We start from the raw sequence: 25,988 nt of genomic DNA on the forward strand, positions 1-25,988 counted from the left end.
GTGGCATCGGTGATATGGACTCTGATATCAATAGTTTCCCCTAAGAGTCAAAAAAGTACAGTGCAACAGATTGTACAAAAAAGGAAATAAAGGAGAGTTTATTTGATGACCATGTGGAACTTCTTAGCTTGAATTCTAAGAAGCCTGTTCCAGCAGACCCGTTGTGACTGCACGAATTTCTCTTCCGTGTCGAAGAGGACGGCAGAGAGACTCAATTATTGAGCGACATCATCAGGATAGACATAGAAGGCAATGGCGAGAATGATATACCTGGTTACGAATTCAAAGTCAGCGCAAGACCACAAAGACGGCAGAGGACTAGGCCACGTACATTCCCAGGCAAAGGCCTCCTTCCAGGTAATTCGACTTTCCATCCTGAATGAGGAGGGTGACTACGAGGCCCGATATAAAGAAGGCCACGGTTTCGAAAATCTGAAAGTGCAGTGTCATATTTTCGCCCATGATCCAGCCCAGAATCACCAGGAACGGGGTGACAAAAAGCGCAATCTGTAGACTACTTCCGATCGCGACACCGATGGCGAGATCCATCTTGTTCTTGTAGGCGACTAGAACCGCAGTCACATGTTCAGCAGCGTTACCAACGATAGGGATGAGCACCAGACCGATGAAGGTCTTGCTCATTCCGGTTTTTTCCACGATGCCTTCAATGCTTCCAACGAGATATTCTGCGCAGATTGCAACAAGAATGGTCACGACGACCAAGGCAACACCTGCGGCGAAAGGGTTGAGCAGATGTTCCTCTTCCGTCACCTCTTCTTGATTTTCGGCACTTCCGGAATCCTCGAAAAGGTCAGAATGGGATTTCAATTGAAAGTACAGGTACATCAGGTAGAGAACGAGGAGGATGATTGCTGTTCCGCGTGAGATAAATAGGATGTGGTTCTTGGTCGTTTCCGGATCAGATTTAAAGGACTTCGATAGGGCCGCAAAAAGGGTTGCCGGGATAATCAAGGATGCGGAAGCTACAGCCATCAATGAAGACATGGTCGAGGCGACTGTCGAGTTGAAGCACTGCTCATGATATCGAAGGCCTCCAACGAAAAAGCAGCAACCCAAAACAAGTAAGATGTTGGAAAGGATACTGCCTAGCATGCTCGCCTGGACGACGCGGATTTCGTGGTCTTTCAAAGCTATAATGCTGACCTGCACACGGGAAAATGGAATGTCAACTATGGCCGGAACATCTGAAAAGAACGTGCGGAAGACATACAATCAACTCAACAGCGTTACCGAACGTCGCATTCATCAAGCCGCCCAAGGTCTGACCCATTGTCGCTGCCAGTTCCTCCGTCGCGAAGCTGAGGAGCGATGCGAGCGGGATAATCGCGAAGAAGTTCAGGATGAAAACGGTGGCGTCGTTCCATCGAAGAGCACCGGCAACGATTCCAAAAGGCACAAAGACCAGGAGGACATTGACATAGTTGCTGATGAGGGTCGCCCATGTCAAGTGAACGGTCCGCAGAGGCCATCGAAGCCAGATGCGAGTGTTTTTCAACCACGGGGCCTCCGTTGTCAAGATCCCTTCGCGGCGGTTTCGCTCCTGGCCGAGCAATGACGTCCGTTCATGGGGTTCCGCTGAGCCGTTTCCAGTCATCCTGGCGTCTCTCCCAAAACTGTAACTTCGGAAAGCCTTGAAAATATTTTTTGGGGCTGTATGGTGCGGGAAATGGTCCCAAACGTCAGCAACGTATACTTGAGCTTCTGGCGCTGGCCCGGCGCATTGGAGAATCAAACATGGATCTTCAAGCCAGAATTTTCCAGTGCTGACGATTTTGGGTACAGAAGAGAGAAAAGAGGGCTTGACGAGATGGAATGCGAGAGTCACATGCAACGAGGACAGAGAGAGATGATGTGAGAGAGAATGAGGGGAGAAAGAGCGGATGAAGCAGCAGGAGCAACGCGGCACCTACCCATTTGCGGAGGCCGAGCAGTCCCGTCCAGAGGCTAAGAGATTGGCTATAGCAGTATCGAGTTGTACAGTAGCAAGGAAAGATGCTGGAGAAGGCGTGTGGAGCTACCACTATCAGAGAGGGAAATGACAAGGTCAAGCCACACGTCCTTCGGGATTGTTTCCACGGTTCGTCGATCCTACTGAGGCGTATCAATAATGACGGGCGAGTTTAAGACGAGTCTCCTGCCAATCCTACAAAAAAATCTTTAATTAACGATCTTCGTTTTTGCTGGCCAAGGCTCAACACTGCAAGGTCATTGAGTGGTCAGCACCAGAATTCCCTCGTCCACTGGAAGCCAAGCAAGCCAATTAACAGTTAGGGTTGAGTTCCAGATCAATTTCTACACGCGCCCAAAAATGAGGCCTGACCTATCCAGCGGAGACGAAGACAAGAACCCTGCTGGATGTTCGAGCCACGCAGGAAAAAAGACAGCAACGTGATCGCGTGGGGTGCGGATTGGCAGCTTAGCTCGGTAAGAACTTGGTATTTTACCGGCAGAGCAAGTCAAGCGATGCCAATGCCATGCCCAAGCTCAGGGAACCATGGTGTAAAGGCCATTCAGACCGGAATTGAACGTGGGTGAAGTTGGGGAAGACGAGGTATGTGCACAGCCTCCTTGCCCAGCCTAGCTGTCCGGGGAGACCAATTGCGTACAACCAAGTAAATTGAACCTACTCACCTCTTGGCCTCTTGGTGGAAGATGATGAGAATCTGCAATTTCGAGACACAGGAGTCAATGAACAACGAATTGAGCACAAACAGAGAGAGTCGACATTTCTTGCAGTCGGACAGAGAGGGTGATGGAGGGGGAAGAGTCGTAGTCTCGCTCGCTTGAGCCACAAAGTTCCCGGCGGTAGCGGGCGGAACTTACTAAGGGGAGCTTACGAAAATGGGTCCTTGCGTCGGAGCTTCTGATGTACTTGCGTAAAAACCACGCATCCTGTCTCCAGGATGCATCAGAATAATTGATGATCGGCCCCTCAAATTTCATTTCCCCCTCGCCAGAGACTGGAAGAAAAATGCCCGTCATCCATGGTCCCTGTCTGTCGCCAAGCTGTAGCAAATCAGGTTTCGCTTTCCTACATGCCAAGCTTGCACTGCCACAACGATCGGGAAACGCGTGACGCTAACTTATCTGATTATTCTGCCGCCCCATCGTTATCGTATCGGCGTGGTCAAGCATCGGGCCCGTGCCAGAAAGCGCCGGATGCGGCCTAACCGCATGGAGCTACAGTGTAAGTCGTTGATTCATCAACTTGCTGTGTGGATTGTAACACAGAATCTAGCCGTGCTGTCCTACAGAATACACCAACATTGATGCTGTGACGACTCAGCACAATCATCTGTGGCTTCAGGCGTCCAGTCCACCAGAGCTGGTCGGAGTGACGTCATATCATATCGATCTCGTGGAACTGTTGATCTTTTGAGCTGCAATATGGAGGATCACTGTATCAGATTGCTGATGAATCTATTTTCTGTTTAATCTATCCCTCCATGATTTGATAGTAATCAGGTAACAATGATAAAAGAGACTATCGTGGGAGACCTGAGCACCATAGCCACCTGTACATCATGAAAAATATGTACCACACATAGCAACTAAATCCGATGATATACACCGAAAATAGATACAGATGCAGGACCATGCAAACCGCAGAAACCTGCTGTAAAGACATGTTCAAGAAGCTGTGAATCACCGCGCAGGCGTGACTAGCTCTACCCCCATTTCAGGGAGATCCACCCAGACCTACGTCGTGTTCAGCAGACAGGTCGACAAGAATTAGTGAGTGGAACTTACCTGCCGCATACGCTAGATACCAGGTCCGGCTGGCGCCGCCATCGATCCAGCTGTAGTCAAAGTTGGGTTGGGAGAAGAACTGATAGGATGTTTTTGGGTCAATGATGGCCAGATTGGCATAGAGAATACCTTTCCAGCCTCCCGTCACAGTTGATGCAGGATCTGAAGCATTAGGTGCGAACATCGCATTCCACTCCTCAGTTACGAACTTCTGGTTTCTTGTGTAAGCGGAACAAGGGAGAATTGGCAACATGTGAATCCTGCCCCTTCAGTTAGCTCCCAACACTAGATTGGCAACGGACGGGGAGGGGGTGAATATGCATACCCTTGGATATACTCGAGATTAGTCCCGAAGTAGGTGGTATGGTCCGCCTTGTTTTCAAACATCTGTTCCACCGTTAGCCGGAGTCGAAAACGCAGGCATCAAATGAAGCACTCACAATGCCAGACACTTTATTGGCGGTAAACTGGGCCGGCTGGTTGGTGTTTGTGCTCTCCATCAGGAAGTAATTGCGCAGAGATCGCTTGAGCAGCGCGAGCATGAGGTTTCCTCGCGCTTCCATGCTCTTGTCCCCGATGGTGTTGCCCCACATCTTGACTGCATAGGCAAACATAGCATCTTCGGACGTGGACTCTTGGTCTTTGCCATCCCAGGACGCGAAGAGTCCCTTCGCCCACGAGTGCCCGTGAAACCAGTCAAACGCTCGAGAAAACGGGAACAAGGGATCGTTGGCCGCGGAATTGCCAGCGTCACGCACAAGCATATTAACCCAGGCTTTGTTCTCATCAATCCAGCTGGGGTCGAGGGAGCCGATTATGGCGGCAGCGTGGATGAAGTATCCGTAATGGAAGTGGTGATCATTGTAGTATGAATTGCCGAAGTCGACCCCGGAATCGTTGGTCGCGTAAGTGGCAGAAGATACGACCCCCTTCCACACATTGTCATAGACCAGGGGCCATTTTTGATGATTAGTGACGAATCGAGCAAAGCATGCCTTGAGAGTACTCAGGGCTGAAGCGGCCAATTGAGGGTCATTCGCCAACGTGTTGACTGTGTAGACCAGCGTAGCAAATTTGCTCAATGCCTTGCCACTGAAGTACATGCTATCGAGATTCGTCTCGGCGTCCATATCCTGTTGTAATTCGGTGGGAGCGATATCACGAATGACTTGTTGTATAGCCGGTGAAAAGTTTGTGACACTACCACGGGTGGGAGACCAGGGTGCGAACCCCATGTCCACTGGAAGATCCGGTTCCACCATAGTCCAACTCTCTCCTATCACCGCGGTGGCGTTGCCCTTCGTAGTAGTTCGAAGCTGAAGGGCAATCTGACGAGCTCTTGTGTTGTCGTCAAATGACTCGACATGGTGTGGCAATGCAAACATCAAGAGAGGAGTACTCGATGCATCCTTCCCAGCTTTCTCCCAGTTGAAGCTGTATGTTCCGGTGGTGTTTGAAACCGATCCAGTTACATTTGCTGTCACGGGATAGACACCGGCAGAATTGTCAAAGAATTTCTCGCCAGCATCGCCGGCAGGGTTTTTGGTAACCTGAACGATCCCTGAGAAGCCACTAGGCCCACAAAGAAGGGTATTCGACTCAAGTCGTAGGTCAGGATCTGTTCCATTGGCAGGTATGACATACACGAGCCAAGATTTATTGTCCTCCAATGTTACCCGATATTTGAAGACACCGGGTCGCGGAGAGCCTGCTGATACCACTTTTTGAAAGCCTATGCTGCTTTGGATATTTGGCTGCAAGTCATTGTACACTCCAGTCACGTATCCCATACCTTGGACAACGGGAAATGTGATACTCTGACTGGATCCATTCTGGGGCCGCAGGACGATCTGAGCCGAGAATGCGGTTGGCTGTTCAACATTGAGTACTGTGGAATTGCTCAATTCTGTAGCCGACAAGATCAACGACTGGATTCCGATTGGGTTGATGTAGTTACTCGCTGGGCTCCCGGGAATCTTCGGGTTTGGTTGACCAAAGGCAAGCTGTTCAGCTTCGATATGAGAGACACTTATACCCCAGCTTCCCGCGTTTCCTGTTCCTTGAGCCCACGAGATGCTATAGGGGTGAGTAAACGTCGCGCATGACCGATTTCCCAAGAAAAATCCGGCGTAGAATTTGTTTGTTGCAATGGGACCGGTGGCATTAACCTATCCATATTCTGTCAGAAATGACACAGCTTTACAGAAAATCAAACACTTACAATTCCCAACTTGGGGACCGGGTGGTCGTCTCTAGACTGAATGTTCGTTGGAATGGGATCCGAGGAGATCGGCTGAAACACATCCTGGCTGGCCATGGTCGAAGGTGTATCTGTGCCTTTCACTGGAATCTCCGGGTATGAGGTCGAAAGAGCTACAGGTGTAACGGGCCCTTTACGACCTTCAGCGTCTGAACTAGAACTCGGCAGCGTTGGGCTCACGCTTGAACTAGCTGGATCCGGGTTATCGACCTGGGGCACAGAACTGAAAGGACTCTTTGACGTATGAATTTCTGTGCCTGAAGGATTTGTCTCTGGAGTTGGCGTCTTATATGAGATGACAGTAGGGAATGGTTGCAGCGATGGGTGCCCGTCACGTTCTAAGCTGAAGTGATAAACCTGAAACCCTATATCAGCAGGCGTCACCGGAGCATGGACGGTACACTCACCCCCTGTGTTGCAGGAGTTAGAATCCTATCTGCATTTGGAGGATACTGCGTCTTGAATGAAGTGGTTCCTGCTGCTGGGGCTGCCTGCGACGATTTGCTTCCAAATTGTGGAAGGCCGTAAGCACCCTGGATTGCCTGGAACCACATTAGTATGACTGTAGAAAGCCAAACCAACTGGCGTTCCATATTGAAAGGACAGGATGAACAAAGACGAAACGATAAGGACAGAATGTGTAATGTAATTGAAAAAGATCGTGTATCTGATATCAGATCATTGGAACGCAGAGAGGAGGTCTTCAGATCTTGCAGAATGAAGGACAGAGAATGCCAGGGAGCGTGGCTGAATCTTCCACCTTGGAGCAGAAGTGCAAGATGCAGATTAGAAAGACACAAAGGAAATGAAAATGCTTACAAGGCGTAGGTATAAATCCTTTCCAGAGGCTGGAGAGGTGAATTCCTTGTGCAGGTAGGCGCGATGATCGTTTCCCGCACAGCGTTTGTTCAACCTTCCATGAGTGAAAGATGTGACCCCTCAAAACGCCAATCGGTGAAGAGCTGCAGGGTGCGGTAGGCTGAAACTGCTCATCTGGAGAGCATTGTTGTGCAGACAAGCTCCAAGTAACAGGATGCGATGAATGCTTGACCACCACGAGGTATGTTCCTGGCCCAATCGGAGCCCGTGTCTCCCCGCTCTCCCGCCCGCCCTTGGCATGTAAGACCCCGCTGTCCGCTATCATCCAAATATGATGCTGGTTACCGCGGGACATGCAAGATGGAAGAGTAACAAAAAAAAATGTCATTGTGTAGTTTTTCCCGTCCCAACATAGCTTGTGCAAGTTCATGTGTACCATTAAGTGGCGTGTTACAAATGTTGTGCATCGAAAGTTAGTTGTACGGAGTAAGTTTCCAATGGTCACATTCCATAGCCACGCGAGGTTGGCGTGACAGAAATGAAACCAATAACCATTATCGCACGCAATCTTCTAGATGCAGATCGTACCATCTAAAAAGATAGATGGACCAACCAGACTTGTATCTAATTACCTCAGTGTCAGCTCTTACTATCGAGGAACACGAATCATGTGCAGCTGGAACTGGCATATGACTGGGGCTGATATGGTCACATTCGAGCTTCCCGTGGACTACAAGGACCGGACTGGTTGAGAAGAACCAGAATAATGTTGTAATTCAAAAGAGGAAGAATTTGAATTTGTGTTCGTAACCTAACTACCACAAAATAATTTTTTTTTCGATACCCAACCCAAAGTATAGCCCATCCTGATAAGGCATCGGCGATAACACGTCCTGTCAAAACATATCCTGTCTACATCTAACAGTCATCGCTCAACGATGACACGAAGAAAATCCTGGTTTAGATCAAGGGCTTCTCCGGGGGTTTGATGATACCCTGCTTGATCATCACACGAGGCTTTGTCGCGTCCTGGAAGGTTTCCTTGGTGGTCCACTCGGGGCCTATAGGGAGACGAAGAGACCTCTCATACTGCTGCTTTGATTCGTATGGGTGAGGTAGCTGAGTCGCGAGATACTTGATGTTCTACGAACAAGTTAGCCTTTTCCGGGTCTCTGAGATCGAGTGACAAAGCAGAGCGAATATGAATGTTACCTTTTTGATTCGCTTCTCATTGATGATAACGCGGTCAAGTTTTGCGTCCCTGCGCTGCTCAGGCTTCACTCCCTCCACGGTGGTGAGGAAGCGTTTCTGACGCTTCTGCTGCTTCTTGCTGATACCTGCACCGGTCCAGCTACCCCATCCCGGCAACGTGTTGTCGATGACTTTGTCCCCTTCTTCCTCAATGGTTTCAAGCTTCTCCTTCTCGAAGTCTGCGACGACCTCATCCCCAGCGAACGCTTTCTTGACAAGATCATGGTTTTTCAGCAGGATTGGGGCGTGAGCGTCATCATCACTGTCACTAGGCTCATCATCCTGATTGCCATTCTGATGAGGTTGATGAGTTGTTGCCTCGTCATGTGAGCTGTCCTTGGGTGGAGCGGCTTTATGGTCAACGGTGGAGACCTGACCTTGGCCGTTCACTGAGATACTGACGGACTGATCAGTCTTTACCGCGCTGCGTTTACGGTTGTTTCGTGTGGTTTGGGTCAGCCAAGGATTCTCTTCTGGAGGATCGTCTTCTTTCTCGATGGTGGCCTTTGAGCCACTTGAGATCGTAGGTTGTGCGGCCGGCCTGGCTTTCTGATCACCGGCACGTTTGGCGGCGGTTTCAACTTTACGAGCAATCGACTCGGGAATGCCCGGCTCTTCATCTTCGGACGATGGAACTTCTTCAAACTCATTCTTTGGACGCGAGACAACGGGTTGGTCAGAACTCTCTGCTTTCGAGGCGCCGAATTTCTTGCGACCGCCTTCGACTTCTTCTTCACGTTCGGAATGATCGCCGTCTAATTCTCGCCGGAGCTTCTTGATTTCCTCGTCATTCTGCAATTTCCGGGCAGCTTCGGCATTTTGCATGAACTTCATCGACATGAGCTTCGAGTGTGGCCCAGTTATGTTTGTCGCATCATCTTCCCTTTCGAGGGCGTCGAGCTCTTGACGGAGCTTTCGAGTCTCAGCCTCTGGGTTATCTTCGGCCCATGGGTCCTGCTCATCCTCCGACTCTGAGCTCGATGAACCAAGGAAATCCTCATCCGCGTTGTTAACGCTCTTTCCTTCAATTCTTCTCCGCAATTCCTCTTCCCTTCGTGCCAGCTCTGCCATGCCAAGCCGGGCATCCTCATCCCAGGCAGCGCGACCTGTTTGCTTGATGCTCTTCGCCCATTTACTCTCCTTGTGTTTGGAGCGCATCCTAGCTTCGGCTCTTGCTCGATCGGCCCGCTCTCTTTCTTCTGCATCGATATCAATACCGGCTTCAATAAGCGCTTGCCTTTCCAATTGTGCCATCTTTTCACGCTCTTTTCGATGGATTCGGCGATAGGACTTGCTCTTGATCTTTTTGATCCTTTTCGCACGGACTTCCTCTCTGAATAATAGCTCCCGACGCTTGCGGAGCTCGGCAGTACGGGCTCGCACTTCTTCAAGAGACATTTTTCTCGTTTCCAGCTCTTCAGCCTCCTGGATCTTCTCTTCTCCGGACTTCTCATTTGATTCCGCAAGGCCACTTTCCACCAAGATAGATTGTATTGTGCTTTCAAGATCCGTCTGTGGCTTGACTGGTCCTATCCTAGGCAGTTGCTGCACCTCGGGATCAGGAAGAGGAAAGGAAAGGTGGTCAGCCCGTCGATTTGCCTTGACAGTCTCAATCCATCGATCCAATGTCTCCTTGCTTTTCTCGTAAGCGGCCGCTCGATCGAGCCGATCCTGTTGTCTTTTTGGAAGAGGCGCAGCTAGTTTTCCAGTCGCACCGGAAGATTTGGTTTTTCGAGTAGCTGAATCTAGATGTTTCAGAGAGCTTTTCAAGCGAGAATCGGTTACTGAGGGTAGAAGATCTGCGACAGTGAGTTTCCGTGAGGAAGTTAAGCCATATTCTGTAGGCACCCCGCTCTCCGGTCCTCGATTGGCTTTTTGAGACGTTTTGCTGGCTGTAGTAGTTTCCATAGAATTGACAAAGTCTTGAAGCTTTGAAAGCCCACTTTGAGTCTCGGGGTCTCCGTCATCCTCGGAAATAGATAAATCTGTATCCTCACTAGCATTATCATCATCATCATCATCGTCGTCGTCGTCGTCGTCGTCGTCGTCGTCCTCGTCATCATCATCGCCACTCTCATCTGTCTCAGAGTCACTAGCATTTGACTTGTTTTTGGTGCTATCCTTGTTTGATTTTGAAGATTTATCGGGAACCTCGTCCTCTTCAGCATTCATGTCCCAAGCGGTCGCGAGGTCTACCGCGTCCGATCCCAGATCATCTTCAGAGTCGTACTGGGAAGATTCTCCCTCGTCAACATCTTCCGACAAATCTATCTCCTTGCTTCGTTTTGTAGAGGCCGAAGCGTTCTTGGCTTTCGATTTTTTCCCCGAGGAGCTCCCGCGAAAGGTAAATCCCTCGAAACGCTCTTCGTCGCTTGAACCCATGGCCTCATCACTATCCAATTCACTGTCATCTTCACTGTCGACCTCTCCTATCTTCCACTCATGACCTTCGCTGTCACTTCCGACATTTTCGCTGTCGTCCGAGTTTTCGTTCCCTGTTCTCCGCCGTTTTGTATTCGGACCTTCTCCATCTTGTCCCGGACGTTTACGCTTCGAAAAATCATCGACTTCTCCAAGGCGATGTTGCCGGATTTTTGGTTTCGTAGGAAATTGGTCCTCTGCAATGGCAAGTGCATCCAGGCCCCCTCTGGTTTTCGGGTTCGGCTTCGGCTTCCGTTCAACTTCGTCTTTGGGGCCGCGCAAATTCACCTTTCTGCCGGCCATGGCTAAAGAAAAATTTGCCCTGGGGGCAACTCAGAAATTGCTGTAGGAGAGATGTGTAGACGATAAGAAATTTTTTTGGTAGTTAGCTCCTGCTCGTGGTACTTCAAGTTGTGGGGTCAATTATTTTTTTTGGGCGACTGAAAAGTTCTCCCGGGGCGGAGCTACTCCTACTAGCGCCATCTCAAATTCCGCAGCTGTCATGCGGCTACTTCCACTGCAGAGACATCTCGAGGAAGCCCTCTCTCATCCAGAGTGCATGGTTTCCTGTAACCATTGCCAAACATGGTCAAACCATCTCAGCCCATGATGGCGCGTTTGCGCCTTACAACGAAACAAGTCAATGGAGGGTACTACAAGGGAACCCGGTCCGGTTCTATGGGGTTTTTTGCGAAGAACGGCTCCTACGTGATCGACTGGAAGAAAGTGCGGACATACGTTGTCCCTGAAAAGCTCAAGGACTTCAAAGTGAGTAATGATACTGGATCCTCATTTGAAGTGTTCTCTCTGACCGTTGTGCAGCTTACTCCTTTTGTCACCAAAGCGATGCCCCCGACACGGAGCAAATACACGAAGGACATCGAAAAAAACGGAAGGACGATTACTGTCGAACGCGCATTTGACGGAAAGGACTATCTCAAGTTGTGGATGCTAGACAATGGGCAGGAAGTCTTGGAGTGCGAGCGACTCGAGCGAGAGGGAGGACCAGACACCAAGATTCCGCTGAAAAAGGACTCGTGACGATATGCAGAAGCCCAAGAGAGCGGCCATTTTCACTTCATCATGAATTGTCTGTCATCATTTTTCATGTACAATATTGCTTTGATTCTAGCCAACCGGCAAAGGAGGCACTACAATGGGTTTTGGAAGGTTCTTGCTGAGATATTGGTCACATGGGTCGCATAAGACGGTGTTTCTTTTATCCTCCAATTTATCCGAGTATGACTTGAGAAGGGAAACTACAGTCACTGCTTATTCATTGGGCAAAATCCATCATCATTCAAATTGCATTAGAAAGTGATGGGATTTATCAAATTCATCAGCAGTTAGTGTTAGTCATTGCCAGGCGGTGGAAATAACGCCGGAGTGCGTGGCCGCTGCTTCTCCGGCCTCGCAAAGCCGCGATTCGAGTGCGTGCGGATAATCCTGTGCTCCGGCGAGTCACTCATGCATCCCGCAGCACTAGGCAAGCCTATGTCATAGCTACTGTCGTCCAGCATCTTCTCTTACCTTCTGTCATCCCAAACCATGGAGAAACGGCCGTCCAGGCACAGTGAGGCCGGGGCTGACTTGACATTTTCACTTTGAGTTATCGCCACAGTCGGTGAATCCGTTCTCTCTTGAAGAGCCATGTTCCAGTCCTTTACTGGGAACTCTCGCCGCCCCCGGCAGGTTAATCTCTCCGGGCGCAATATCAATAATCCTTTCGCCTCGTCACCGTCCGCCAGACAAGCTCCTCATGGCTATGGGCCTCAGAACACCCTTGCGATTGCTCAGCAAGAGCGTATCATAAGACAACAGGAAAGACAACGACTGGGCGCAGCTCGCACTCTGCAACGGACATGGCGGGGCTACAGAAGCAGGAAAATCACACGCGGCCGTTGGAGGGCGGAATGGGATGCCGTGGAACAAAAGAGACTAGGGGTTGTGCTGTCGTTCGACAACTACGCTCAGACTCAAGCGCAGGAAGTTCGCTCCCCAGCTCGATACTCAACACCGGCCGAGTGTCTGTCGCAGCTGAGACTCCTCTTGCATTTCCTAGAGACTAGGAAGGAAGAGGATGCTGCGCGCCTCGTGTACTTCTCAAATGCGTTCCAGAAGACGTTGGAAGAGGTACCTACGATAGCCACTGAAGGGGAGTGGACGACGCTGCTGGTGCGCCTGGCGAAGACGACTCTCCAGCTGCTGCATGCTCTGGCTACGTCTTCCCGGGCCTCCAGCTTCTCGGTGGAACCCCTTCTTCGGTTGATCAAGTTCTTAATAGGCTTGATCCCGAAACCGATGGCCCGGATTGCAAAGGAGTACTACTCCGTCATGGCAACGCTGACCATCAATCTCAAGACTCTTTCTACAAGGCTGGACTTATCTGTAGGCGCTCTCGTTGCAGGTGTGCTTGCCTTGCTTCAACCTATCACATCAGAAACACTCGGAGCCTATGAGTGGTTCGCCCGCGAGTATCTCACTATTCCGGACCTTGCCAGTCATATAGGATCTCTTGACGAGTTAGCATCGAATATCAACTACAAGCTTCTGACTTCGGCTTTGGACGCATGCATCTCTCATGTTTCAAACAGCAAATCAATCACTGAGGATGTTGATGCTCGTCTATGGCTCCTTTCTTATTTCATTTTCTTCCATCACTATGCCCTGGGTGGGACCGCTTCACAAGAAGCTCCCGAACCAGGATTCGTGAAGGTGGTGTCTAACCTCTTGAACTCTCTGGCTCTCTATGTATCACGCCGTCTCGAACCTGATGACTTTGCGGAGAACGAGCGGAATCAAACCTCTCCGCTGCCTCCCTTTGTGCGAGAACAGATCGTCAGTCTTGTCAATCAGAACAGCATCACCGGCCTGTTGTCCCGGGTACGGTTAAACAATATCGAGGGCGTTGACACAGATGCTTCTGATGATGCCAAGAACTTGGCTTCATACGCGTTGACCCTTCTCAGGGTGTTCCCACGTCGTGGAGACGACATTCGGATGTGGTTGTATCTGGGTTCTGCAACCTCTGCAGAGCCCTCACCGTCTCTACCAAAATTACGAGTACCCGCGATCAAGTATTTCTGGCAAGCTTCAAGAAATACAAAGATCTTTGCCACGATAAGTCGTGACTCGAATGAAGTGCTTCCATTATTAAAACCGATCTCATCCGAGAATTCTAGTGATGGCAAGATGCTCCATACTGCTGCGCATGAGCGAGAGCAGGAATGGACAATCATCTTATTGTTCCTAGAGCTATATACATTTGTTCTCAAAGTTATGGACGATGATGAATTCTTCTCAGGCGAGTCTCTGTCAACTGCGCCGGACACAAGGGTTTCTTGGACCAAAGAGAGCGCGTTGCCGCTGAGGGATGTCAAAGACATGACCATTTTCCTGAAGAACCTGGCTTTCACACTGTACTGGAACGCAGCGGATCTGGATGAAACGAGCGCTGCACAGGAGACAAGTAGTATCCGGGACTACTTCAGTACCTCAGCTCCTCCATCCGAGTCCGTAACAAGTGTTAGGGACTTGGAGCAAAGGAATAAAGAGAAGGGCCTCCCTGGCGTGACAGGGATCCCGCTTGACTATTTCAAGGGCTTGGTGACAGGACTGTTGAGAATGATTCACGAGCGAGAGTGAGTTATCCATTTCAAATATCCCCTCCATACAGATGCTGACTTAGTATATTTCTAGCTCGCGTCGCAAATTCCTTCCAGATGGCCATTGGTTGATGACCGGCCGTTTTGATATGGAAGGCTTCATCCCTGCAGTGGTTGCAGAGGAGGAGAATCGACATCAGCTTCAAGGCGAAGAGGATGATGAGAATCAAGATGACCTTCTGGATGACCTCGTTCCAGAACCGTCTCTCGGACTGATAGGAACGAGTCGGACCCAACAAGCTCGTCGGATTGAGTATCTTAGGCGTCGTCAGCAACAAGCAGCTCGGAGAAAGCAGCTTGAGGCAGTTGCGCCTCGGCTTGAGATTCTACGAAACATGCCCTTTTTCATTCCTTTTGCAACCAGAGTGCAGATTTTCCGTGAATTTATCTACAGGGATCAGATGCGTCGCAGACACGGGTTCATCGATCCTGACGCTTGGCGGATGTCCGTTGCTCAAAGCTCCATGGGACGTATGATAGATGGCCGTCCCGCAGCGCAAGATATTCTCAGTCGCCACCATGCCAACATCCGGCGTGATAATGTCTTTGAAGACGCCTTTGATCAATTCTACGATCTCGGTGATGGCCTCAAAGAGCCAATCCAGATCAGTTTCATTGACAAATTCGGAACGGTGGAGGCTGGAATAGACGGTGGCGGAGTGACAAAGGAGTTCTTGACCAGTGTGACGAACGAAGCCTTCAAGTCGTTGGATGGACTCAACCTCTTTGTTGAAAACGACCAGAACCTCCTCTATCCAAATCCGGCTGCTGTCGAACAGCGGAAGGAGCTGCTGCGGGAGATGGGATTTGTGGAAGGAAGCCCCGAGTGGAACGAACAAGTACGGGATCTGCTTCGACGCTACGAATTTCTCGGCCGCGTCATAGGCAAGTGCCTCTATGAGGGGATCCTGGTGGATGTCCACTTTGCAGGGTTCTTTCTTCTCAAGTGGGCTCTGACCGGCGGGTTGAGCTCCGCGCAGAAGGAATCAGCGTACCGGGCCAATCTCAACGATTTGAGAGAGCTCGATGAGGGATTGTACCAGGGACTGGTATGTTTCGGTCTGTTGCTGCGTTGTCTACCACCACTGACTGTCTTTAGTTACAACTGAAAAATTATCCTGGAGACGTTGAAGATTTTGCCCTGAACTTCACGGTCACCGATACGGTTCCCATGCCGGACGGTACAACGCGCACCATCACCCGGGAGTTGAAGCCAAATGGCTCGAACATCCCTGTCACTAACCAGAATCGACTCGTCTACATATCTTACATTGCTCGCCATCGCCTCCAGGTGCAGCCGTTTTACCAGACCAATGCTTTTCTCCAGGGGCTGGGGCAGATCATTCAACCGTCCTGGCTGTCGATGTTTAATCAGTCGGAGCTGCAGACGCTTGTTGGAGGAGACTCGGGAGAGATCGATGTCGCTGATTTGAGGCGCAATACGCTTTACGGCGGAGTGTACAGCATTGGCGATGACAAAGAAGAACACCCCACCGTCAAATTGTTCTGGGAAGTCATGGAGGGCATGACCAACGAAGAGCGGCAGAAGGTGCTCAAATTCGTGACGTCTACTCCTCGCGCACCATTGTTGGGTTTTAGTCATCTCAATCCCAGATTTAGTATCCGCGATTCCAGTGATGATGAAGAACGGCTTCCCAGCACCAGCACGTGTGTCAATCTGTTGAAGCTTCCTCGGTATTCGAACGCACGTATTTTGAAGGAGAAGCTTTTATATGCTATCAATGCAGGAGCTGGGTTTGATCTGAGTTGAAAACTGAGCCTTTTCCACACTTTCTCTTTGGCAGGATTGCAACATCCAATGTGCATTAATTTTTTTTTGTTACAGGGGCAAGGATTCAGTTGTGTTTGATGATTGTTGCATAGCAGAGGCGTCTGGCAGGTCTTCTCTTTTAGCATTTAGATGATATCAATATATATCAATTTCTCTGTGAGATAAAGATCAGATTCCTGATGTAGTCAATAATAGACAAACGGTGTACAAGGTAGGCAGGCAGTACACACAGCTACAATCGAGCCTGGGGTATTCTTCGGCATCGTTGTAGGGAGTGTGGCGTTGCCACAAAGCAGAACCCTAACACCAGCATTCACTCCAAGAGCACAGGATGTGATTGCCCCCTCATAGCACCTTGCAGAGAGCCCTGTCCCTGGGCTAAGCCTGAGCATGGTCCTGTGTTGTGGTGGTGGCAATGTCACTGCCTGCCAATTGGCGCACGTGATTCACCAGAAAAAAATCTCACAGGGCCGCCCGAGATGTCCCGAAAGGGCTTAGCGTGCCATTCACAAAATTTCCCTTTCAACTTTTCCAGAAACCCCGTCTAAAGGTCAAAAGCTCTTTCACCACCACTCATCCATCCCTCTTTGCTAGCTTTTTAGCATCCTTCTTTCTTCCTTCTTACCTCTTCCCCTTTGTCACCCAAAAAAAAGTCAAAAATCCCAAAAAAAGCGAAAAAATCCATTAAAAACATTCATCCTCTTGACTGTGTGGTGTTTACCAGATACTTCGCAGTCACTGCCCCATCCCTCGTGATCACCAGCTTCGCGAACGTCGTTGGTGACCTCCAGCTTGTTGTGTGCAGACGGAGACCAGTTCTTCCCAGTCTGCTGTTAAGAAATACCCCTTCTCAGTCCTAGGAGTGCTGTAGCTCCCGCCCCTCCAACCTTTTTTTCGTTTTCACACTGTGCGTCTCCAACCTCCTTTCCGCTGCCTGCGACAAGACACCCACACAGCCGTGTGGTTCGCAGTTGACAACCCAGACATCTGGACTAATATCGCACTCTTTTTCTTTCTCTAGAGATTCAGAAAATCTAAGAAACTCCCATCAAAATGTCTGCCGACGTCTCCACGGCCCCTACTGTTGAGGACACCACCGCCAACGGCACTGCTGATGCCAGTGCGAACGGCACCACCACGGTTGAGAGCACGACCGCCGAGAATGCGACGTCTACTACTACCACTACTACCACTAGCACTACCACCACCACTCAGCCCCACTCGGCCTCCCTTTATGTCGGCGAGCTGGACCCGTCCGTTACTGAGGCGATGCTCTACGAGCTCTTCTCTTCCATCGGACAGGTCGCTTCCATCCGTGTCTGCCGCGACGCCGTCACCAGACGCTCTCTGGGCTACGCCTACGTCAACTACAACAACACTGCCGATGGTGAACGCGCTCTCGAGGACCTGAACTACACTCTCATCAAGGGCCGCCCGTGCCGAATCATGTGGTCGCAGCGTGATCCCGCTCTGCGCAAGACTGGCCAGGGCAATGTTTTCATCAAGAACTTGGATACTGCTATCGACAACAAGGCTCTGCACGACACCTTTGCTGCTTTCGGTAACATCCTGAGCTGCAAGGTTGCCCAGGATGAGTATGGAAACTCGAAGGGCTACGGCTTCGTCCACTACGAGACTGCCGAAGCCGCCAACAACGCCATCAAGCACGTGAACGGAATGTTGCTCAACGACAAGAAGGTCTACGTCGGCCACCACATCTCCAAGAAGGATCGCCAGAGCAAATTCGAAGAGATGAAGGCCAACTTCACCAATGTTTACGTCAAGAACATCGACCTCGAAGCCACCGACGATGACTTCCGCGAGCTTTTTGGGAAATACGGTGAGATTACGTCCGCGACCATTAGCCGCGACCCAGAGACTGGAAAGAGCCGTGGGTTCGGTTTCGTGAACTACTCGACTCACGACAGTGCTCAGAAAGCTGTCGACGAGATGAACGACAAGGAGTGGCGGGGCCAGAAGCTTTACGTCGGTCGTGCCCAGAAGAAGCATGAACGCGAGGAAGAACTGCGTAAGCAGTATGAGGCCGCCCGCCTTGAGAAGCAAAACAAGTATCAGGGTGTCAACCTCTATGTGAAGAACCTCACCGATGATATCGATGATGAGAAGCTGCGCGAGCTCTTCAGCCCCTTCGGTACTATCACCTCTGCCAAGGTCATGCGTGACACCAGCCACCTCGAGCGCCTCCAGCAGCAACAAGAGGCTGAGAAGAAGGAGGCTGAAAAGAAGGAGTCTGAAAAGAAAGAGGCCGAAAAGAAAGAGGGAGAGGAAGCTGGCAAGGAAGAAGCCAAGGACAAACAGGAAGACAAGGAGAAGGATGGCAAGAAAGCCGACAAGGACAAGAAAGAGGCCGAGAAGAAGCCCCAGCCCCTTGGCAAGAGCAAGGGCTTTGGTTTCGTCTGCTTCTCTAGCCCCGATGAAGCCTCCAAGGCGGTGACCGAGATGAACCAGAGAATGGTCAATGGCAAGCCTCTTTATGTTGCTCTGGCCCAGCGCAAGGATGTTCGCAAGAGCCAGGTAGGTTCAGAACGCTGAGAAAGTGTATTTTTTTTTTGAATTTATTACTAACATCATGAAGCTCGAGGCTAGCATTCAGGCTCGTAACACCCTTAGACAGCAACAAGCAGCCGCGGCAGCTGGAATGCCGCAGCCTGTAAGTTCCCATCCTCTACCACGCTGAACGGAATGAGCTTCCAGCTAACTTCTCTTCGCAACAGTACATGCAGCCTACTGTCTTCTACGGACCTGGACAGCAGGGTTTCCTTCCCGCCAACGCCGCTGGGCGTGGCATGGCCTTCGCTCCTCAGCCCGGTATGGTCATGCCCGGTATGCCGGGTGCACGACCTGGTCAATACCCAGCCGCCTTCCCTGCCCAGCAAGGTGGTCGTGGCATCGGCAACCCGAACCAGCAGATTCCGCAGAACTTCGGCCAGATCCCTATGGGAGCCATGCAGGGCGCCCCTGGAGCTATGCCTAACGGTCTGGGCTATCCTCAGATGGCTCAGGCGCAGGCTTTCGGTCGTGGTGCTGGTGGTCGTGGACAAGTCCCTGGGGTTCAGGGTATGCCACCAAACGTTCCCGGTATGCGCGGTGGTCCAGGCTACGGTCAGGGCCGTGGCAACGTGCCTGTTCAGCAGGGTCACGTTCGTCCCGGCCAGGCTGGTCGCGGACAGAACGCTCCTGGCCCTGTTCCGGGTAGTGACGCCGCTCCTGGCGGTCTCACCCTGCAGGCTCTGACGGCGGCTCCTCCCGCTCAACAGAAGCAGATGCTCGGAGAGGCTCTATACCCGAAGGTCCAGGCCCAGCAGCCAGAGTTGGCCGGCAAGATCACTGGCATGCTGTTGGAGATGGACAATGCCGAGCTTCTTGGACTGTAAGTCATGTCGTTGTTCTCGTTTCCTGAAAGAGTTGCGTTTGCTAATTCGTCATTAGGCTTGACGATGAGGCCGCTCTGCGCGCCAAGGTTGAGGAGGCTCTTAACGTTTACGACGAGTACATGAAGAACAAGGGAGCAGAGGGCGAGGCCTCTGGCGATGCCGCGAAGCAGAAGGAGGGTGCCAAGGAGGGTGCTACGGAGGAGTCGAAGTCGTAAAAGCGCCCGATTCGGAATCCGGTCACCCGGTATGAAGGACTCCTGCTTGGTGGCCACGGAAACTCGACTTGCTATGCTTTAACGACTATGGTTCTTCTCTGGGTTTTATTTCATTTTTTCTTTTACTCCTCCATGACCTTAATTTCTCTCTTCTTTTCTGTCCTGATATCCCCGGTTTCGGAAAAGTTTCTTTGTTGCGGATGGCCAGCTAAAACCGCCTCTGTTCATGATGACGTTACGAGTTTTTTTCTTTTGACCAGGTCTCTAGTTCGGCTTAAGGAAGGATTGGGACCGGGAAGAAAAAAAAAGAAGAAGAATTAAGACGGAAGCTATTCGGGCGTGACGAACAGAAATGAAACGGGGGAAAAAATTAAGGAAAAAGTTCATCTGTCTCGTGTGTGTACCTCGTATGTTATCTCACGTCCACGCGACCATTTTCTTGTATCATAGAGTTATGTCATCATGTCTCTGGGTCGGTTTTAAGTCTTACGCTTACTCAGTCTGTGTCCTTGCTGCTGCTGCTGCTGTAGTCTGTAGTTTGTAGGACGTGCCGATCTGATAAGTAGGTACAGTACGTACTCTGTAGTTACCTAGATCGGGTGCTAGGGCCCATGCTCAATTTCGTGTAACTCTGAATATTTCATTATGAGTGACTGGCTCCCATCTGGGTAATTAAATGATTAATGAGGGAATATGTATTCTGGTGATGAATGTGTCTGGTGAATGACAGTAGGTGTGTATGTATATAAAAACAAAAATGACAATTGACAGTCACCAGCGAGTTATATGCCATACCATAGCATTACCGTCCTGTGTATCTCGTCTCAATCAATGAATAGATACATACATACAATGTAATTAATGAACTCCATGATCTCTTGGTTGAATGAAATTAGAGACGAAATGATGATCCCGCAGCTACCACAGAAACTGCTGCTGAAACTTTATCGGCGGCGCTGCATCCCATGAGCTCAATTCCTGAGGCGCAGGGGGCGCGCTGGGCGCAAAGCTACTACTACCACTGCCACCACCGCTGCTGCTGCTGCCGCCGCCACCACCTTTCAAAAATGCCAGCTGCGAGAGCGTGTTGTGATCGACGACGTAGTAGCTGCCTGTCGCGTCCAATGGCCGCTCTTCTTCTGATAGTGGTCGACCTTGTTGCTGCGTGTGTCGACCGTATGTTGTCGTTGTTGATGTAGAGTGGAGCTCCTCGGATGAGAGGTCTTCTTCTGCTGGTGGAGATACGTGTAACGCATCGACGTTGATCTGCTGTTGTTGCTGCGGCGGCGATCTGAATAATCTGTGCGTGTGGGCCTGCGAGTGCGAGATAAATCCGGAGTCATGATGATGGGGAGGAGGAGGAGGAGGAGGTTCCGTCGTCGGGCTTCGACCATCAAAGGAAGGAGAAGTGTTGTCCACTTCTCCCCTCTTCCCTCCCAGATCCGACGATGATGACTCTGTCTCTTCAGACAGTTTCAGACGCTTCGACGGGACAGAAGATGATAACGATGAGTCGTCATATTGGCTGACGTTATTCAATCTCGCTCTTCGTAGAGCGTGGCAGTCTTGCTCCCATTTGCGGATGTTCTGGACGCTGCTCAGCGGGTACGATTTCCAGTACTCGACGCCTCGCTTCCGTAGCGGCGAGATGGGTGCGTACACCGGTCGACCTCCTCCGCGCTCTTCGCCTGAGGTCGAACCGGACGACATATCGGACAGGATGGAGGCCAGTTGGCTCTGGGAGATGTGCGGCAGGATCTTCAGCAGGACGGTTTCTGTTTCATAGAGACGGTGCTCCAGAGCTTCGATGTAGCCTTTCGCAGGGCCCCTATTCAATTCGAGAAGATAAGTCACCATCTGCCGGGCAGCGTTTTTATACGTTATCTTGGGTCTGCTTGCTCACCGCTTCAACTGCGCAGGCCATGCACAGGCCCGGTTGTATTCGAGACATTGTTCGCATGCTGGTCTTTTTCTCACGGTCAGAAATCCGGCAGAGAGGAATGAGGCCTGGAAGCTGAAGTAGTAGGAGCTGCCCACCTCTCTCCGCTACACTATATGCAGAGATGGATCAGGGTTAGCATCCTGTCCAGTAGTGGACCCATGCCAAGGCATGACAGGTCATGTCACTCACCTTCTGCTTCCGAGATCGGCAGGGATTGCAAGCCGTCGTGATTCGGGTTGCCTTCTTCTCCTTGGCACTAGCAGCCATGCTAAAGTGGCAGGTACTCGACTAGGTATACAAGGATGGTAACTCAGGTCAGCGTGCCAAGACGGGCGATTTCCAGCGACCACGCGGGTAGGAAGTTTTCTGTATGGGCAAGAAAGTCATAGTAAGTAACGGCACGGCTCCTGCTATTATTATAGTCCGATTTCTTATCCCCCCGGATTTGTAAGACAGCGGAATTGCGCTGGGCCAGAAATCGAACTATTACTGTTGCTGGCGATACTGGCGAGTTGCTAGCACCGCCGGGTGAACCTTCTGCCGAGAGCTACCCCTCACGTGCTCCGCAGCTGCTCTTCTCTCCACCGGAAAGCGTTCAGGACGACGATGCAGTCTGCAAGCCAGCGTCTTCTCCCGGAGGAATATTTAGGCACTACCCGAGGTCGAATGCAGGATAAAGCGTCGCCATGCTCCGGCACCAGCCCAGTACTGTATATATACCCTGTTCTGCACTCTACAACGCGTTGAAGAGTCCCCAGTGTTGGAGCCCCGCATAGCGACCTCTACCGCATTGTTCGTCCACCACCATGGCTGGGACAAAGCCCTCTTACCACATTGCGTCCATTCCCGGCGATGGCATCGGCATTGAGGTGGTCGCTGCAGCGATCCAGGTGGTCGAGAAGCTAGCCAAGCACCTGGGGACTTTCGACATCGATTTTACGCACATTCCATGGGGAACGGCTTACTACAAAGAGCACGGTCGCTATGTCTCTGAAGACGCATTGGACACGCTACGTCGCTTCGATGCGACGCTCTTCGGCGCTGTTGGTGCTCCGGGTACGTGAAAATAAAGAATGAGTTCGCTACTGTCCAGCTCTGTTGGTCGACTGACAGAAATCAGATGTCCCCGACCACATTTCCCTCTGGGGTCTGCTTCTCGCCATCCGAGGACCCTTACAACTGTATGCCAACGTCCGACCGGTGCGCACATTCCCCGGGACAAAATCGCCCCTCGCGACGGCCGCCAACGGAGCCATCGACTGGGTTCTCGTTCGGGAAAACTCCGAGGGTGAATACTCCGGCCAGGGCGGCCGGTCCCATCTCCACCAGCCGTGGGAGACGGCCACCGAAGTGGCCATCTTCACCCGCGTCGGGATCGAACGCATCATGCGCTTCGCGTTCGAGACGGCGCGCTCGCGGCCCCGGAAACTGCTCACGGTCGTGACAAAGAGCAACTCGATGCGAAACGGGATGGTGCTCTGGGACGAGATTGCCGCGGAGGTTGCGCGCGATTTCCCCGACGTCACTTGGGACAAGATGCTGGTCGACGCCATGACGGTCCGGATGGTCACGAAGCCCGAGTCCCTCGACACGATCGTGGGCACGAACCTTCACATGGACATCCTGTCTGATCTCGCTGCGGCCCTGGCTGGATCGATCGGCGTCGCGCCCTCCAGCAACCTCGACCCGACGCGGAAGAATCCGTCGCTCTTTGAGCCCGTCCACGGCAGCGCCTTTGACATTACAGGGAAGGGCATCGCGAATCCGGTGGCGACTTTCTGGTCGGCGGCAGAGATGCTGTCCTGGCTGGGGGAGAAGGAGGCGTCGAAGCAGCTGATGGAGTGCGTGGAACGAGTGTGCGCGGCGGGAATCGTAACGCCGGACTTGGGAGGCTCGTCCAAGACGCAGGAGGTGACGGACGCGGTGATTGCTGAAATTGAGAAGCTACCAAAGCCTTGAGTACACACATACTCCGTACATATGCTGAAAACTAATGCCTGTCATCCATCGGATGTCAGTGAATAGACCTAGCAATGCATGATGATGTCATCCTGCCAATCAGAGGTCGTATAACTAATTGGCTTACATAAGTATCGGCCGAGTGGGACGTCGGCTGAACGATCAGCCGAGGCTTCCCCGCAGCAACGCAACGGCTCTGCGTCTGCGTCGACTTGGCTCGTTGATTGTCGGGATTTTCTCCTGCCAAGGAGCTATATCGTGTGGCATTGATCGTGTCCACAGTAGTGGTGCAGTGCAGTGAAGTCTTTCAGTGGTCGCTGAAGTGGGAGTGCTGAGTCAGCATCGCCTGCTTGCATATACTCGACATAGGGACGTCCTACGTTATCCCGTTATCCCAATCCCATTATCCGTCTGTGATGCCTTCTCATGATTGATGTCTGCTGAATAGGAATACGGTCTGCTCATTGGTCGATACTGGAACTGCATCGACGCCATGTTCAAACCAACATGCAGTCTTCAGACCTCATGTCGGGGACGTCAGAGATCGGATCCCTGATCGCCCACTCCAATGATGAGAGTCAGTTCGTCGGGAGCTCCAGCGGAGTCTTCTTCATCAACACGGTCCGCCAGGCCTTCGCCAAGAGCCTTGGGCCTGCTGGGAGCAACAGTTCATCGGCACCCGCGTTCCCAGCGGCTGAGGATACCATCGTCGGGACGGTAGACTCACCCAGCGAGAAGCATCATGCTGCGAAAGACAGAAATGTCAATGCAGCGGCCGAGGATGCTTCGGCGCCTCGGGGGTGGAAATACAATCCCGCCATCGCCAGGGTGCTTGGAAAAGCGCCTGACCTCCACCATGCCCGGGAGTTGATGATGATGTACTTCAAAGTCTGGCATCCGCTGTTTCCCTTTCTCCATGGCCCGTCGTTCCTCCGGGAGATGGAAGCATTCTACACTGAGAAGGATGATGAAGAGTCAGCACCATCGCGGGCATCATCAGAACACAAGAGTTCCTGCTGGACGACCATCTTCCAATGCGTGTTCAACCTCGCCAGTTTCGTGCAGCCGGATCTGCATCTTCCGCAGGAATCAAAGATCCAGTCCCCAGGGAACGTGCATTCGCTGCTGGGCATGCTTCTCTACCGACACGACATTTTGTCGCTACAGGCCCTCCTGGCCACCCAATTGTACCTGGTGGCCACCATGTCCCTTCGAAGTGCATCCCTTGTCGGCGGCTGCATCCTGAGATCCATGCTGCATGCCGGTCTCCATCGCTGTCCGTTTCGCTTCAAGGAGCTGTCGTCGCATGACCGCCAGCTGCGGAAACGCATCTTCTGGTGTGCGTATGCGATTGATCGATACCTGAGCCAGGCGCTGGGTCTGCCCCTTGGCATTCAGGATTCCGATCTCGACGTTTGCCTTCCTGGGACACCAGAGCGCCATGCCCCTGTAGCGCATGGCTATAATAAGCCGGCGTCACCGCGTGGCACGCCAGAAGGAGGGTCCGTTTCTCGATCTTCGACGGACTGGTCCGCGGAGAATGAAAACACAAGCGCCAATGATGATGGTCGGCGAGATGATAATGAAAGAACCCAGAATTCGTGTCAGGAGCAGCTCAACCGCGAGGCGACGCTGGCCAGTTATGTGATATACGGCAAGTTGACCGGTCGCGCTCTGGAGCTCTTCCACAAGTCGATTCAGATCCGCACCGTGCGACGAAGCTCGGTGCTGTATCTCGTCTCGGATGTGCACCGGTGGTGGAACAGCCTTCCGCCGAACCTGCAGGGGTCTTCTGGCCGGGAGGCGTCCCATCCCCAGGACGACGAATCGTTTGACCTACGGCCGTTTTTCTCGGTTCTGTACGAGCATCTCATCCTGCTGATCAACCGGCCGTGTCTGTCGCTGGACCCGTCCTCTCCGGACTTTTGCTCGGGCTTACAGACGTGCATCGGCGCAGCGAGGGGGATTCTGTCGGCGTTGAAGGCTCAGGTTGAGAAGCGGCAGGCTCTGTTCTGGCCGGGGTTGTTGTCGGCGGCGTACATGGCGGGGCTGGTGATAGCGTTTGCGTGCCAGCTGCGGCAGTATGTTCTGTTCAAGGGGTGTCAGTAAGTAGCAATTCGACAATCATTCCTCTTGTCGACTATCATTTCGTCTGACTGACTCGAACAGAGAGATTGGCGAATGTCTCGAGATCCTACGGATTATGTCCAGCCAGTGGGAGACGGCGAAGCACTGCCACAGCGCGCTTTCTTTTCTGCTGTTGAACATCCAGCGGCAGAGCGGGCAGCGCGAGAGCGAGAGCTATCTGCCGTTTGACTTTGACAGCGAGACGAATGCAAACTCTGTGAATCGACAGACGGGGCAGGATGAATCGGCGCTTGGCGGCAGATGGAAAAGAAAGCTGGACTCGGAGGAAGCGGAGAACGCAGCAGTGCGACGAAGACGGTCTGCGGTGTCGGTGCCGTCTGGCAGTGGCAGTGGCAGTGGCAGCAACAACA

General features: G+C 51.8%; 9 protein-coding genes across 9 annotated transcripts; 5 read left to right on the forward strand and 4 right to left on the reverse strand.

Annotated features, from left to right (window-relative positions):
* Positions 1-215: 215 nt before the first annotated feature.
* On the reverse strand, positions 216-1,005 carry T310_6694 (Calcium ion transporter Vcx1; the record flags this gene model as incomplete). The annotated part of the gene is made up of 2 exons (XM_013470485.1): positions 216-270; positions 332-1,005. The coding sequence occupies 2 exons, from the start codon at positions 1,003-1,005 to the stop codon at positions 216-218; spliced, it is 729 nt and encodes a 242-aa protein (XP_013325939.1).
* A 2,695-nt stretch (positions 1,006-3,700) lies between these two features.
* T310_6695 (Endo-1,3(4)-beta-glucanase) lies at positions 3,701-6,624 on the reverse strand (the record flags this gene model as incomplete). Its single annotated transcript, XM_013470486.1, has 6 exons — positions 3,701-3,720; positions 3,772-4,031; positions 4,097-4,158; positions 4,212-5,939; positions 5,993-6,388; positions 6,439-6,624. The coding sequence occupies 6 exons, from the start codon at positions 6,622-6,624 to the stop codon at positions 3,701-3,703; spliced, it is 2,652 nt and encodes an 883-aa protein (XP_013325940.1).
* A 1,186-nt stretch (positions 6,625-7,810) lies between these two features.
* On the reverse strand, positions 7,811-10,825 carry T310_6696 (Small nucleolar ribonucleoprotein complex subunit Utp14; the record flags this gene model as incomplete). Its single annotated transcript, XM_013470487.1, has 2 exons — positions 7,811-7,993; positions 8,063-10,825. The coding sequence occupies 2 exons, from the start codon at positions 10,823-10,825 to the stop codon at positions 7,811-7,813; spliced, it is 2,946 nt and encodes a 981-aa protein (XP_013325941.1).
* Positions 10,826-11,107: 282 nt separating this feature from the next.
* Positions 11,108-11,563, forward strand: T310_6697 (50S ribosomal protein YmL27; the record flags this gene model as incomplete). The annotated part of the gene is made up of 2 exons (XM_013470488.1): positions 11,108-11,290; positions 11,345-11,563. 2 exons carry the CDS (start codon positions 11,108-11,110, stop codon positions 11,561-11,563), a joined length of 402 nt encoding a protein of 133 aa, XP_013325942.1.
* A 609-nt stretch (positions 11,564-12,172) lies between these two features.
* On the forward strand, positions 12,173-15,958 carry T310_6698 (Ubiquitin--protein ligase; the record flags this gene model as incomplete). Its single annotated transcript, XM_013470489.1, has 3 exons — positions 12,173-14,163; positions 14,222-15,236; positions 15,287-15,958. 3 exons carry the CDS (start codon positions 12,173-12,175, stop codon positions 15,956-15,958), a joined length of 3,678 nt encoding a protein of 1,225 aa, XP_013325943.1.
* Positions 15,959-17,032: 1,074 nt separating this feature from the next.
* On the forward strand, positions 17,033-19,589 carry T310_6699 (Polyadenylate-binding protein; the record flags this gene model as incomplete). The annotated part of the gene is made up of 4 exons (XM_013470490.1): positions 17,033-18,514; positions 18,576-18,650; positions 18,715-19,370; positions 19,430-19,589. 4 exons carry the CDS (start codon positions 17,033-17,035, stop codon positions 19,587-19,589), a joined length of 2,373 nt encoding a protein of 790 aa, XP_013325944.1.
* Positions 19,590-20,507: 918 nt separating this feature from the next.
* T310_6700 (C6 finger domain protein) lies at positions 20,508-21,798 on the reverse strand (the record flags this gene model as incomplete). Its single annotated transcript, XM_013470491.1, has 3 exons — positions 20,508-21,417; positions 21,493-21,596; positions 21,721-21,798. 3 exons carry the CDS (start codon positions 21,796-21,798, stop codon positions 20,508-20,510), a joined length of 1,092 nt encoding a protein of 363 aa, XP_013325945.1.
* Positions 21,799-22,337: 539 nt separating this feature from the next.
* Positions 22,338-23,490, forward strand: T310_6701 (Tartrate dehydrogenase; the record flags this gene model as incomplete). Its single annotated transcript, XM_013470492.1, has 2 exons — positions 22,338-22,587; positions 22,652-23,490. The coding sequence occupies 2 exons, from the start codon at positions 22,338-22,340 to the stop codon at positions 23,488-23,490; spliced, it is 1,089 nt and encodes a 362-aa protein (XP_013325946.1).
* Positions 23,491-23,997: 507 nt separating this feature from the next.
* On the forward strand, positions 23,998-25,988 carry T310_6702 (Fungal specific transcription factor; the record flags this gene model as incomplete). Its single annotated transcript, XM_013470493.1, has 2 exons — positions 23,998-25,595; positions 25,660-25,988. Coding segments are annotated over 2 exons (1,927 nt in total), but the record flags the coding sequence as incomplete, so codon positions are not given.

The sequence above is a fragment of the Rasamsonia emersonii genome, assembly GCF_000968595.1.
Source record: "Rasamsonia emersonii CBS 393.64 chromosome Unknown ctg1118621760438, whole genome shotgun sequence".
NCBI classification, from domain to species: domain Eukaryota; kingdom Fungi; phylum Ascomycota; class Eurotiomycetes; order Eurotiales; family Trichocomaceae; genus Rasamsonia; species Rasamsonia emersonii.